The sequence below is a fragment of the Peromyscus leucopus genome, chromosome 9 (genome assembly GCF_004664715.2).
Source record: "Peromyscus leucopus breed LL Stock chromosome 9, UCI_PerLeu_2.1, whole genome shotgun sequence".
Lineage (NCBI taxonomy): Eukaryota > Metazoa > Chordata > Mammalia > Rodentia > Cricetidae > Peromyscus > Peromyscus leucopus.
Genome location: NC_051070.1, coordinates 93,598,458 through 93,612,720, shown reverse-complemented (window position 1 = coordinate 93,612,720; position 14,263 = coordinate 93,598,458). Strand labels below are relative to the sequence as shown.

Below are 14,263 nucleotides of genomic sequence, written 5' to 3'. Positions count from 1 at the left end.
CGCTTCCATAATGCCTATTCTAACCAGTCAATAAATCTTATCACATTGAGCAAAAAGTAAAGTCTTCCACTCATGAAAAACTCTGCAATTAAATCCTGGCCTAATCATTTTTCTAGTGTTCTCTCTACCAAGTACAACAATCATATAATAATTAACTAATGAAAAGACTAAAAGAACATACCATCTTCTGACTTCTGAGAGTATGAAGGAAATGAAAAGAGATTCCCAAAATCCTGACTTTTTTTGTCATATGACGATTTTCTATTAGAAAGAAAATATCACAAAGAGGATGTAATCAAAATACCCTACATAATATACACTGCATGATTATAATAAAAAAACTTTATTTTTTTTCCTTTCTCTATTAAAGACAGGGCAACACCTGCATCTTGCCCCTTTCCTCACAAATTTATGTAAGTAAACATATGAATACAAATATAAGATAAAAATACTGATTTAACATGAAATAAGAATGGAAACTGGACAATGGTTTAAAGTTATTCACATTATTAGCAAAGGTCCAAAGAGAAAGGTAGACTCACTATCATAGAAGGTGGTCATACCATTCCTGACACCAGACCACAGGTGGGCAGTTACTTTAGAGACGGGTCAAGTGGCTAGTTATAATGAGTTACAATGTCTTTAAAATATAAAACTAATTAGTTCACAAATCTCACATTCTCCATATTAATGCTGACATTCATCAAAAGCAATAAAAGTAATCAAGGACAAATCTACTGGAAAAACAAGTTTCCTAATTCTAAAGAACTAGAAACATTTCCCAAACCAGGAGCTGTCCAAATATACTCCATGAGGATTAGATTTTTGTAAACAACATTTTACTGGAACAAACTATATTCACTTACTTACATGTTGTTTGAGGCTACTTTCTTACTATAAGGGCAGCAATGAACAGCTGTTACAAAGCCATATGACAGGGACATAGAAAATATTTATTCTAAAGCCCTTCATGAAAAAGCTTGCCAATCTTACAAGTAACAGCTAGGGAAGAGCTGCAGTATTAACGAACTAATTGTTTCATAAAGAAACCTTTAGCTAAAATTGATCATTTCTTGGCACTCATGGTAAGAGCTTACTGGATATCATTGCTGCATTACTTACTCTGGAGTGGCTTTTGATTTGCCTGGAGAAAATGCATACTCATCTTTATCTAAGCCATCTGAAGGAACAAATTCATCTTCCCCATCATTTGCTATGGGAGATGCTTTAACTTTCAGTTCTTCTAAATCATTATTGTCATCGTCATCATCAGCATCCTCCTCCTCCTCTTCTGAGAAATCAAAGGTGTACTTAGGTCTTTCAGCTAGCAGGAAAACAGAAATGAATGTTAACAGGACACAGTGACATGTATTCATAGTTCCAGATAATTAGTGCCCAGGAGCTGTGGTGCCACCCTGGGTGAAAGAGAGAGGGATTCACTCAAGAGCAACAAAAGAATGTGAAAAACACAAAACCCTAAATTTACCACTTAAAATTTTTTTTAGTAATTTATTTAACTTTATTTTATGTGCATTGATGTGAAGGTATCTTTTAAAGTATGCAAGAAAAAGATAAACACTTAGAGAACAAAAAGTATGATATCTATCTTACACTTTCTAGGAGGCTGGGACAATACTCTGTATTAGTTAGAATAACATAAACTGATGGGACTACTTGTTTAAGATATTGTTCATATTATTCAAAAGCCCAGAAAAAGAGATTGGTATGTACTGTGTCACATTTCCCCTGTACAAAGGATTATCAATACAAGATATCCCATTTCTTTAACTACAAATGACAAAATTTACATTCTTTTAAAAACGCTAAACTATCTTTTAGCTTGTCTAAGTAAAAATGTTTATTTCCCTTTAGGGTTAGTTGTACTGTAAAATAACAATCATAAGGACCAGCTCAATTAGCAAGTACTGCCAAGTATACAAAAAGCTCTGGATTTAAGTCCCAGTAACATATACACCGGGCATGTTGGTACATGCCTGTAATCCTAACACTGGGTAGGAAGAGTTGGGAGAATAAGAATATCAAGGTCATACTCAGCTACATAGCAATTTTGAGGCTGGCCTAAAAAAAGGTAAATTTTCACATGGATAAGATAGAAAACAACTATAGAGAAGGGCATACTAGCATAATGCAAGTAAGTTTTATTTTAATTTCTAGCATGCAATATAGAGGAGAATTTTTAAACTATTTGAACACTCAACCTAAACAATTTTTGAAGCATTAATTTTCATGTAACTTTATCCAACTATGTCAATTATTCACCTGTATCGTTTATACCTATACCCACTAAGAAAAGTAACTTATCCACTTAATGAGAGAATCAAAGAATTTAAGGCCTGGCATGCAATCAAAAATGTTATTTGCCAGAGTTAAACAACCATAAAGTTGTAATGCTCATTTTAATGAATTAAAGCATAAGAAAATATAAGGAAATTCATAAAACAAACTAATTAGATTTTAATTATCTGAGTACTTCCAATTAATGAATATTCAGGAAGATTAAATCATATGCTTAACAGCAATACACCAAGAAGACAAGCTGCTGTAGTCCAACTTTAGCATTATAGTTAAAAGAACTAAGTACAAAGAATCAGAAAACTCAGATATAAATGGTAGAATATAAACATAGAGTACTTCCAACAGAGCCACCACAGTTGCCAAATTTACAATTTTTGGGTTTGGGGTTTGGGGTTTGTTTGTTTATTTTTTTTAACAAATATTCCAAAGCTATAGATGGAACATTATCTAAGCTTTAAGAATAAAATGCATTAAGAGAACATGCTTTGGGGCTAGAGAGATTTCTTAGTGGTTAAGAACACTGGCTGCTCCTGAAGAAGACTCAGATTTGGTTCCTAGCACCCACATGGCAGCTCATACCATAACTCCAGCTCCAGGGGATCCAGTACTCTTGATCTCAGTAGGCACACATGCATTGCACAGACACACAAGTAAAACATTTACATACATAATAAAATAGATCTTTAAAAACATAATTCACTTTGTCTTTCTTTAGAGTGATTTAATACTTTAGTGACACTGATAATACTATTGATGAACCCAATTTATAGGTCAATGATAATATACAATAAAATAAATATAAATTGTATCACAATACCTGCTGCTCTCCTAAGCAAAGAATCTCTTGGAATAACCACAGGTTCTGTTTCTTCCAAGTCACTCTCTGACTTGGACTCATCATCTGACCAAGGGTTCCGTTTCTTCACTTTCTTTGCGTTTGGTTTACCAGATGATGTGGGTGTTTTTCTAACTCTGGTACCTACAAGCAAGACAATGGTAATATGCATATAAACACCTATTCAAAGTTCTAGCAAAGCTTTTCTATGAAAGGTTCATTATAAAATAGAAATATGTATATGAAAACTAAAGATATTACTTGTACTACTAAAAATCAATCAATCAATCAAAATCAGTAAATTGTAGAAATACCCTGTAGTTCTTTTCTTTCTTACACAAAACATGCACAAAAGCATTCCAATGCCTTACCAGGCTCCTTTTTCTCCCTTTTGGGTTTGGGACCTTTATTTACAGGAGCTGATGGGGTCAATGTCTCTTCTCCTGTACCTTCTACTGGTGTTCCACTAAATTCTTCATCAAATTCTACTTTCACTACTGTGGTATCAGGATCACCCTATGTGTTAAAAAAAACAAACCAAATCCAATCATGAGTAAAAGTAAATCAGCAATGCATATTCTAGAGATACAGTTTCTTTCTTTCTTTTTTTTTTTTTTTTTTTGGTTTTTCGAGACAGGGTTTCTCTGTGTAGCTTTGCGCCTTTCCTGGGACTCACTTGGTAGTCCAGGCTGGCCTCGAACTCACAGAGATCCACCTGGCTCTGCCTCCCTAGTGCTGGGATTAAAGGCGTGCGCCACCACCGCCCGGAAAGATACAGTTTCACTCAGCAGTTTCTTCATACCAAGTAAGATTTTTAAATTTGCTCCACTTGAAACATGTTTTATTTCATTTACCTGTTTCAAATGACACTGCTTATAACCCTAACATTCTGATATACTCAGTGAGATGATAGCCACTTAGAAAAAATCATAAAGAGTAAGATAGGCTCTTGGTTGTCAAAGGAACTATGAAACCAGTAGCTAAATACTCTAAGTTACCCACAGAATCAGTGCCTATACCTGAGGTTCCTACAGACTAGAAAAACATTTTCAAATTACTGAAAGAAAATGAGCAACAGATAAATTTTGTGAGGTACTATAAGGCTGACTAACCCAAAGTTAATGGTAAGGACAGGGGAATTGGTAGGTAGGTACACGGGTTAATGCACCACAAGTTGAAACTGAGTGAATGATAGCAGGGGCTAAAGGGAATATGAACAGTTCTCCTTAGGAGGACCAGAGAAATGCCAGGAGTCTTTCTGACTGACTCTGGAAGAATCACTAAGTTTGCCAGGTAGGTAGAAAAGTGGTGAAAGCAACAAGATGAGAAAGAAAGCAGGGCCTCAAACCAGGGTAATGAACTAGTTTCAGCCATGCGAAGTTTGAGGGGCTTTGGGCACCTGGTGACTTCATGAACACAGGAGCCTGAACATGATAGCTGAGACAGATTTAAGAGTTACTGTTTTAAGTGGGCAAGGCTCAGGGCAGACAGGGATGAGGTTACTGACATTACATCACATAGAAAAAAAAGAATGATAAGAAACTAACCTAACAAATAACAATTGAAAAGGACAGAGGCTACTGAGCTAAGGGGAAAGCCAAATATGGTAAAGACACAGGCTAGAGGAAGGTCATATACACCTCAGTCATTAGACAGTCTGCTCTAGTGTCAAAATGTTCCTATGCTTCAAATTGCTTCAAATATTAGCTCTGCACAGAAAAATAAAAAATTTAAAAAATTCTCTGGCCTATAACTCCAACTTAGACTCATTTCCCTAGTCACAAAGAGCCTGTATTCTCAGTTTTGTATTGGATATATCTGCATCCATATTCCTTGGGCTGTAAAACAAACTGGTCTAGACCATTAGCCTCTATAAGACCATCATACATCCTGCTTTCTTGGCTCTGAACATTCACTCTAGTCTTTGCAATTGGCTGATTCTGGCTGATCCTAGTCAAGAGTGGATAAATTTCATAATTATTTATTTAAGTTCTTGCTAGTAACTGTCAATGCCATTGCAAAATGTGCTTAATAGTGTTTAACAAAATATTGAGATTACAGAAAGCGATGTTACTTTGAAAACCAAATAGACCTTATTCTCTGCTTAACACTCCCTTAATTAGTCATGATATAGAATTGTTATTTATAAAGTTGATAGTTTTTGTTAAGACTTCATTTAGAAAGACATTCAGTGGAGTGTTTCTCATTCTGAACACTGAATTTAGGCCAGGCCCTGTAGTCCCAATGTACTCAGGAGACTGATGCAGAAGATCAAGGAAGCCCATGAGTTGGAGGCCAAACAGAGGGGGTAAGAGGGCGGGAACAATTAAACAAGTGGCTCTAAACAAATGTGTGACCTTTGACCAACAGAGTGTTCTTCCACAGCTCAACTGCTCTCAAAGAACATTTCCTATCACATCAATACACATTACAAATCATAAAGCACGATTCAACTTAAAGTAGAGTCTACCAATGAGCTGATACAGGAATATGTGATACCTTCTTCTTCTTCAGCAGTTTCCTGCTGGCATCTGCCTTCATAGCAGTAATTTCAGGAACAATTCTTCTCCCATAAGGTGATGGCATTGTCTCCTCCAGCTGAAGTTTCTTTACCTTAGGTTTGCCAACTTTACCTTTTATTGCTTTTCCAGACATTCCTGCCAGAATATCTTCTCGTTCTTGTGCTTCCACTTTCTGAAATATGGGGGGAGGGGAAACAAACAGCTCTTTACAAAAACCAATCACTATTGCATAAGAACCTGAAATAAATTTTATTCATTGTTAAGAAACAAAGCTTTCTTTTCAGCTGATCTAATCTGAAACAAAATAACGGGAAAAGAAAAAAAACTTTGAAGTCAGAAGACCTGAGTTTTAATGCTAATTCATGTACGTAGCTTCTTATCCTTAATACGATATGGTAATGGTAACTAGTGACCTAAGTGGTCCTTTATAGCCCAGGACCACTGCTGACCTGGTGTCACCAGAAATTGCAAACACAGACACAGGCATTTCTGTTAGAATATGAGCTGGGCTGGAGAGAGGCCCAGCTGCTAACAGCACTCGTTGCTCTTTTAGAGGACTTGGGTTCAGTTCTCAGCACCCACATAGTAGCTCATACCCACCGTTAATTCCAGGTTCAAGGGATTCCACCCCTTCTCATGACCTCTTCAGGACCAAGCACACATATGATACACAGGCATACATGCAGGAAAAACACCCAGGTGCCCGGTAAAGTAAAAATAAATAAATCTAAAAAAAAAATTAAAGTATGAAGCTATTCTTTTCCATTGCTTTAATCACAATAATAATCTAATTAAGAAAGTAAAAAAATCCCAATACATTAAACTTATGGGGTTTGTTATCAAAATAAATGAATATATAATCACAATTAATGTGACAGACTCTAAATTCTAGAAAATGATTCTTTCTAATAATTAACATGTTTGGTAAGATGCAAAGGAGAGTGACATCTTTTGAAAGACATTTATATAGATTTTGTTTAATATAAGTTTACAGATATGATAGGTTTTGAAATCAAACACATTGAAATCTAAGGCTGATACATCTACTTACTAGCTATATATTCTTAATAAGCAACAGACAATTGTCAAGGGCATCTGCCATGTGGCAGGCTTTATAAACCCCTATCATATCTGTTTTGGGGATGATGAAAAAGGCTTAGCTGAGATGACTAACTGTTTTTAATCACACCAATAGAACTCCTCTCTAAGCAAGTCCTTCCACTTCTCTAGGCTCTGAATCCTTATATGTAAGGATAACCTCTTTCATTTGAGAGTTACATGCAATGCAGTACCAGCATACAGGCATGTACAATCGATGGTATCACAGACTTTAACGAATGCAGAGTCATGAAATTTAAGTCTAAATTTCTTAGTTATGAAAAAATACTATATCTTGGGGCTAGAGAGATGCTCAATGGTGAAGAACATGTGTTGCTCTTGCAGAGGACCCAAGTTCAATTCCCATCATCCATAACGTGGTTCATAACCATCCATAACTCTAGTTCCAGGGGATCTGATACCCTCTTCCGGCACATGCACATGGTATATATACACACATGCAGACAAAATGCTCAAGACACATAAAATAAAATTATAGGTGCCTATGGAGGCCAGGAGGTATCTGAGAACTGTCTAACATGAGCTGTAGAACTAAAATGGGACCCTCTGAAAGAGCAGCAAGGACTCTCAGTTGCTGAGCCATGTCTCCAAGTCCCCATATCTAGAATTTAATTTGTTTGAATATTGCTAATTACTAAATAATAAAATGACAAATAAAAAGCAACACTGGGGCTCCTGAAATTGCTTTGAATGGTAACCTTTAGCTCTACATCTGTACTACCGAAGTAAGCACAAAATGGGCGTTTCACTTTTCTAGCCAGCAATCAAATTTAAAGCAGTATCAGAATTATAACAATAGTAATCAGACACAATAGTTTTCTTTTCTATGTATGTTTGTTCACTTTTATGGAAAATAGTGTTTTGTATGTGTGGTGATGGTGATATGATGGAACCTAGCTAGGGTCTCATTCATGCTAGACCAAGTGCTGTACCACTGAGCATAGCCACAACACATTAGTGTTTTCTCAACATATAAGCCAGCAGAAAGAAAATATGCCTCTAGTTAAAAAGAAAATCTAATTAATGAATTAAGTCAATGTACACTATGGTACTTAAAATACCACAGAAGGAACCTGGAACAACAGCACTAAAAAACTTCAAAAATCCCAGCAGGCAAGGATTATAATACACTTGTTCCTACAAACTCTAACTGTAACAGGAGCCATGGGCAGGAAAAGTCAATGATGAAATAATAATAATATAATGAATAAACTGGAACAGTGAAGTAACTGAAAACGTAGCACCATGCTAGAGTAGTGGCTGTCAGCCTTTGGTAATCAGTTGTTCACTCTGCTGCCAGTAATTTAATTCTAGTACTTTAAAAGGCAATTTTAGAAAGGTTTACATTTTAAATCTTCTCTCTACTTTTACCTTTTAAATTAGAACTCCACTAACATAAAAACATTGAAATTTCTTATAATCTAAAGGAAGTCAAAATACCTATATTCAATCATACCCATAATTGGCCTTATGTCTTTTCAGGAAAATGTCAAATTAAATCAGTTAGCACACTCAGAAGTCAGGTAATAAAATTAAATCAATAGAAAGCAATAGAATTTAATTTATCCTAAATTGAAATCTGTAGCATTCATATTCATCCATGCTAGAAACAGCTTTTCCTTAACCTCATAGAAGCAAAGCTAGCTTGATCTTAACTTGGATTATAAATTCAATAATAAAGAGTTAAAGAAAAATTCTGAAGTAATTAAAATAAAAAAGAATTTTCATTATTATCTCAAATAATTATTTTTCCAAATATATTTTATTCATTTTTAAAGTTATTTATTCATTTATCAGGACTGGGGATTGAACTTAGGTCTTGCACATTCTAGGTCAATGTACTCCCACTGAGCTAGGCCAATGAACTGCCATTCCCAGCCTGAAATATATATTTAATGGAGATTCAACATACATCCAGTTCTTCAACAAATGCTGCTAAATCTTCTTTCCAAAGATCTGAAGGAGATTTCCTTTTGAGATCATTAACTTCTCGCCCCTATAATTAAAAGAAAAGAAAAGAAAGAAAAAAAAAAAGAAAGTAGTACAATTTAACATTTAATAGTTTTTAAATGTGGAAAGGATAAATCAAAATACTTAGTTTTGGAAAAATAAAGTCAAAGATATGGATAATACTGAAATAGTTCCAAATTATTTAACCCACAAAAGTTCATACTTTTGTATCTCTCTGCTTAATGAGTTCTTCAACTTTTTCTTTAGTAAGAGACCATAGAGACATATTTAAAATATAATTAAAATCAGGGCCTGAAGGAGTTCCTGAGTCAGAGGAACTATCATCATGTTGGTTTTGCGTGTCTTCCTCTTCTGCTGCCTGTAAAAAATAACAAACTTCATATTAAAGTCTATCATAATATCAAGTCAGCATTTAACTTCATTGAATATTAATTAGGCTTAAATGGTATACTGTTAGTGCTACACTTTCAGGGTGGTAGGAGTTATTTAAGATTACCATCAAGGTTGCCTATAAACCCTATTTTCTATGTTTAAAAAAAAAGCTTAAGATTTTCTTAAGATATACAATAAAATCTTCAAAAGGAATAGTATATTTTATCCCTATTTAACTCAGAAATTTGATGAAAAGTTAATTGCTTTCCTAAGTCCCAAACTAAAAAGACACTGTATCTTAAAATTAAGTAAAATGTTTTGTCACACTTTCATACTGATCAGTAAATGAACATGAAACCGTTAATAAATAACTTATAAAAATGTTTTAATAGTTGTAAAAAATAAATATAGTAGGCTATATTTACTCACTAAGGATGAATTTTAATAAAAATTCCCTATAACCATAGGGATTATTCAAATGAGAACTTAGAAAATAAGTTGACTGAAGACTATATTGATGATTTAAGGTGGAGAGATTTTTCTGAGATTTTACTCATGATAACTGCAATGTAAAGAAGCCTCTTATCCTAATACTATGTTTCAAATTACAATGAATTCAATAAAAAGTAATTTTAGGTGCCATTGCCTTCAAAGGCTTAAAAACAAAGACATTAAATAAAATTGAATTAAAGTTGTTTAAGACATTCAGACAAAAATGACAAAGATACTCTCACAAGCTAAATGTTTAAAAACAAAACAGCTTTATAATTAAAAATGTTTAAATAAAATAATGTATTCCTACAAAGTTAGGTATGAGTGCACTTTGGAAATAAAATGATAAAAATTAAAAGTGCAAATCAAGATGCTTCGTGACACAAATAAAACTATAAACTCCATTAAATAACAGTTGATAGATGATTAGTAAGTGCCAGATACCGAACTATAGACTGCTCTACAGTTTTAAAAAATTCCTCAAGAAACTGTGTTTCTGTGGAGCTATGGAGCAACTGGGTTATCAGCCCACTGTGAGGTATTAGAGCACAAAACAATACTTCTTAAAACTTCTACTTCAGAGGTCCATTTGGTGTGGCTTCATAATACCAGAAGCATTATGAATGAGCACTCTTAAGAATGTGTGTAATTCACTATTAGCAAGAAGGGCACTTTTAGAAATCAATAAAAAGTGAACTTTTCCATGTTTAATGATAGAATAATCTCCTAAGTAGTGGTTTTATAATTCTCTCTTCCCCAACACTCCAGAGCCTCTCCTTTTGGTACCTGAACTCCTTATTCCCTTCAAGTTACACTTAGCAACAATGATGCAAAAATGTTCATAGTGATAATGTAAGCTAGCTTTTACCCATGAATTCTGCTTCCACCAGAAGGGTATTCCGAAACCAAGACACCCTTGTATTTAAAACTAAATGAGCACTGAATTCACTAGCTTACTAGGCAAAATTTAAAGATATAGTTTAAACCAGCAATGACACAAAAGTCCAAGCAGGATATAAAGCATAATTTGGAGTCCAGTAATACAATAAATCATAGCAAAATGAAAAAATGTGCTCCATTCATATTTGTAAAAATTGTCCATCATGCCCTGTCCTACTTTATTCAAATGGTATATAAGCCTATTATCTTGATACTACATAACTTCTAATTTTACTCACTTTAACATATTATATTTAATACAAAATTGAGAAGAGCTTAATGTAAACAAAAGCAGTATTTCAATATAGTTTGATGGAAAATACAAAAAAATTATGGTTAAGAATTCTAAAGTGCAGGGAAATTTAACATAACAGTTTACAGTATATAGCAGTTTTAACTATTTTAAATAATGCTAACATCACTATCTTACATATTCAAATCTATTCCAATATCTAAAAATATTAACCATTGCATTTTTTTAAACTTTTCTACATTTCTGTTCTCAATCATAGTGTTGTACTGCCTTTTAAAATTGCCTTTTTTATCACAATATTAAGACACTAATTCTTGAGGGGACTCTTAAGGTTTCAATACTTCATTCATTGAATTAATACTACATTATTATCTGAAATGGACAACTTAATTATAGTGTTTAAATTTCAGACCAAAAATCTAAACACAGGCAGAGCACATGCTTGGTGTCAATGGTGTCAAAGAACATTTCTCTCTCATTTTCCCAGCCCCAACTACAACTAGACTAGGCAAGTGGTGACCAGATGCCACAGTATCACCACAGACTGGGCAATGGAATGATTTTGAGGGTTCCCAGTCTGGTTCTGTGATAGTATGCATGTAGCTCATTGAAACCACCATGACCAATTAAGCTCTTACTGGCAGACTTAAAGGAAAGATCGAGGAGACGGAGCTACCTTCTCAACCATGGAGTCATGTCTACAGGTCCTGGGGGAGACCAAGTGTTCTGTAGTAGGGATGCACTATAAATTCCTACACTGTGTCTGCTCTGTGGGAAGCAGAAACTTTCGGTCCCCAGTCAACTCAGCACCTTTATCACTTCTAAATTCAAACTTTTGGGGTTGGGAATTTTGTTTGTTTTGGAAGTTGCTTTTCAGAGCTTCTCTGAGTATCTTTTTCTGCAAGTGATTACCTTTTCTTGTGCTTCTTTCCACGCTCTCACTGGGTCAGATTCATAACCTCTCTGGACTAACATTTGAATCAAATCTTTCTTTGACCTATTCTCTATGTGAGGGAAAAATAAAATTAGGATCAAGAAAAGAGATCAATTTGTATTTGCTTATATTCTACTGATAAAATGTCTTTAAAAAGACTTTTTTCCATTTTAACTATGTTCAAATCTTTAAAGGCTATGCCTTACCAATAGTAATTTTCCCTTGTATCTTCTCTAAAATGAAACGGGCTTGATTATTAAGTTTTGTAGATTCTGCTCCCAACATTCCTACAAGCCATTCCTTCCGTAAACCATAATAACTTAATCGTAAATCAAAGAATTCTTTCAAAATGTCTTGCACAGTTTCGTACTTCTTCAGACATCCCATATGATCAAAGAGTACCTACACAAAATACAAAGTTTTTTTCTTTAAATTCAATAAATTTGTACTGGTATTTTAATTTATGTAATATCTATAGTACTTAAAATAATTCTAGTATGAATATATACCTGCCCCTGAATCCCACTTCTGAAACAAACCAAAATTATTAATAACATTTCTATAAAATATTCCTTTAGTGGCAGGAATTTAATAAATGCAAATATCAAAACTATAGGAGAGTTTAAAATAGTAATAATTTTGATAGATAAACTAATTTTTAAAAGGTTTCTTAGTGGGCTACAGTTGATGGTTCACTGGGTAAAAGCACATACTGTTCTTGTAGAAGACCTAAGTTTGGTACCCAGAGAAAGAAATTAATCCCTGGATTCTTAAGCATCCAAGCCTATAGCTATACTCTTATTATGATAATCCAATGCATGGCCATTTAAGAAAGATTAACCAATGTATTACCATGGAATTGCAAGTAAGAGTAGTTTGAAGTTTGAAAACTTTATGCAGTCCAGCAGCTTCTGCTTGTGCAAGTTTCTCTTCTGTCATTTTCACCACAAATTTCACAGTTGTATCAGTATGATATTCTTTGTAATCAGAAATTAGTGCTGGTGTTTTATCTGTTCCATTAAGCATGGGCTCTAAGACCTGTTCCTTGTACACCTACAAAATATTTAAAAAGACAATAACTATTTTTACAACACACTATCATGTTCTCATTAATCACAATCTTTTTAAAATTCTCAATTCCTATGGAGGCAAAAAGGAAATTTTTATCTTTGTTGTTTCTGTTCATCACTACAAAGGTAATATATGAGGATATGCTTGGTGGTGAGGAAAGACATACAAGGGCATGGTTCTGGTTCTGGTTCTGACCCACTTAAACCCCAAAGACACCATAAAGTCTATGGGTATAAGAAGGATGACATTTGCTAGACCTAGTAGAGTGGTATACATGCCCTTTAGATTTAAAGCAACCGATACTGATCTGAATTACTGAGCACATTTATACAGGCCTATAATATTTCTCATTCTATGCCTTTTGTTTTAAAACCAACACAAACATGCAATCTCTTTTTTAAAAAAATGAATGAAAGAAAGCACCACCTAAGTCAGTGGTTCTCAACAGTTCAAAGGCTGAGACCCTTTAATACAGTTCTTTATGCTGTAGCAACCCCAACTATAAAATGATTTTGCTGTTACTTCATAACTATAATCTTGCTACAGTTATGAATCATAACATACATGTCTGTGTTTTCCAGTGGTCTTAAGTGACCCCTGTGAAAGGATAGCTTGACCCTCAAAGGGGTCATGACCCATAGGTTGAGAACTTCTGATAGAATGTAAGATATACTATTATTTATATACACTTAAAAACTTGAAAATTCAAAACACAAATACAAGAGTAAAAAATAAATATGGAATCAAACCCTATGCATATACAGAATAAACAATTAGGTGGATTATTTGTGCCACAAAGAATAAAGTAATGTCCTTCTCGCATGGTTATACTAACCTGTGTCCAAGTTCTAACTGGAAGTTCTGTAATCTCTACTGTGTTTCTATCCACAACAAATATCTCACCACTGACAGCATACTGGTTCTGACCAAGCTCCTGGATGGTGCCTTTGAAGTTTTTATAGTTTGGAAGCTGCAGGAGAGATGGAAATAACTTGAGTTTGATTTTGTTCTTGCGTGCCAGTACTACCTTTAAACAGCCCTTAGCACATGGTCTACTTATCTGTCAATATTTCCTCCCGAATTGCTTCTGAATTCCTTCTAAAGGATATTAACTTAATATCCCTTTGCTTCACACTGAATGGCTTGTAGTTTGGATCCAACTGAACTTTCTAATTTTTATCTAATGATTTTTCCTTATAGAACTACTACTTTAATCCCATGCTCTGTTTGAAGATTTAGTATGTTTATTCTATCTGCTATCATTTAAATAGTTTGAATGTTCTCCTAAGGTTTCATGTGAAAATATAATTACCATTGTAAGAAATCTGATTGTAGTTTTTAAAAGTAAGGCTTTTGAAGAAATGGTTAGGATTAGGCAAGGTCATCAGGGTAGAGCCCCATGAATGAATCTTAGTAGTACTGAATCCTAATAACTATGC

The 14,263-nt window shown here is 34.2% G+C and overlaps 1 protein-coding gene across 2 annotated transcripts in view; it reads right to left on the bottom strand.

The window, feature by feature from the left end:
- The window catches only part of Top2b (DNA topoisomerase II beta), a 63,807-nt gene that overhangs the window by 7,165 nt on the left and 42,379 nt on the right, over positions 1-14,263 (bottom strand). For both annotated transcript variants that reach the window (XM_028875671.2, XM_037208680.1), the window contains exons 22-32: positions 13,660-13,794; positions 12,606-12,806; positions 11,960-12,155; positions 11,732-11,823; positions 8,966-9,121; positions 8,705-8,788; positions 5,651-5,845; positions 3,523-3,667; positions 3,134-3,295; positions 1,123-1,324; positions 182-261 (exon numbers count right to left, since the gene is read on the bottom strand). In XM_028875671.2, the coding sequence (XP_028731504.1) occupies positions 182-261; positions 1,123-1,324; positions 3,134-3,295; positions 3,523-3,667; positions 5,651-5,845; positions 8,705-8,788; positions 8,966-9,121; positions 11,732-11,823; positions 11,960-12,155; positions 12,606-12,806; positions 13,660-13,794 (1,648 nt within the window). The remainder of the gene's footprint in view (positions 1-181; positions 262-1,122; positions 1,325-3,133; positions 3,296-3,522; positions 3,668-5,650; positions 5,846-8,704; positions 8,789-8,965; positions 9,122-11,731; positions 11,824-11,959; positions 12,156-12,605; positions 12,807-13,659; positions 13,795-14,263) is intronic.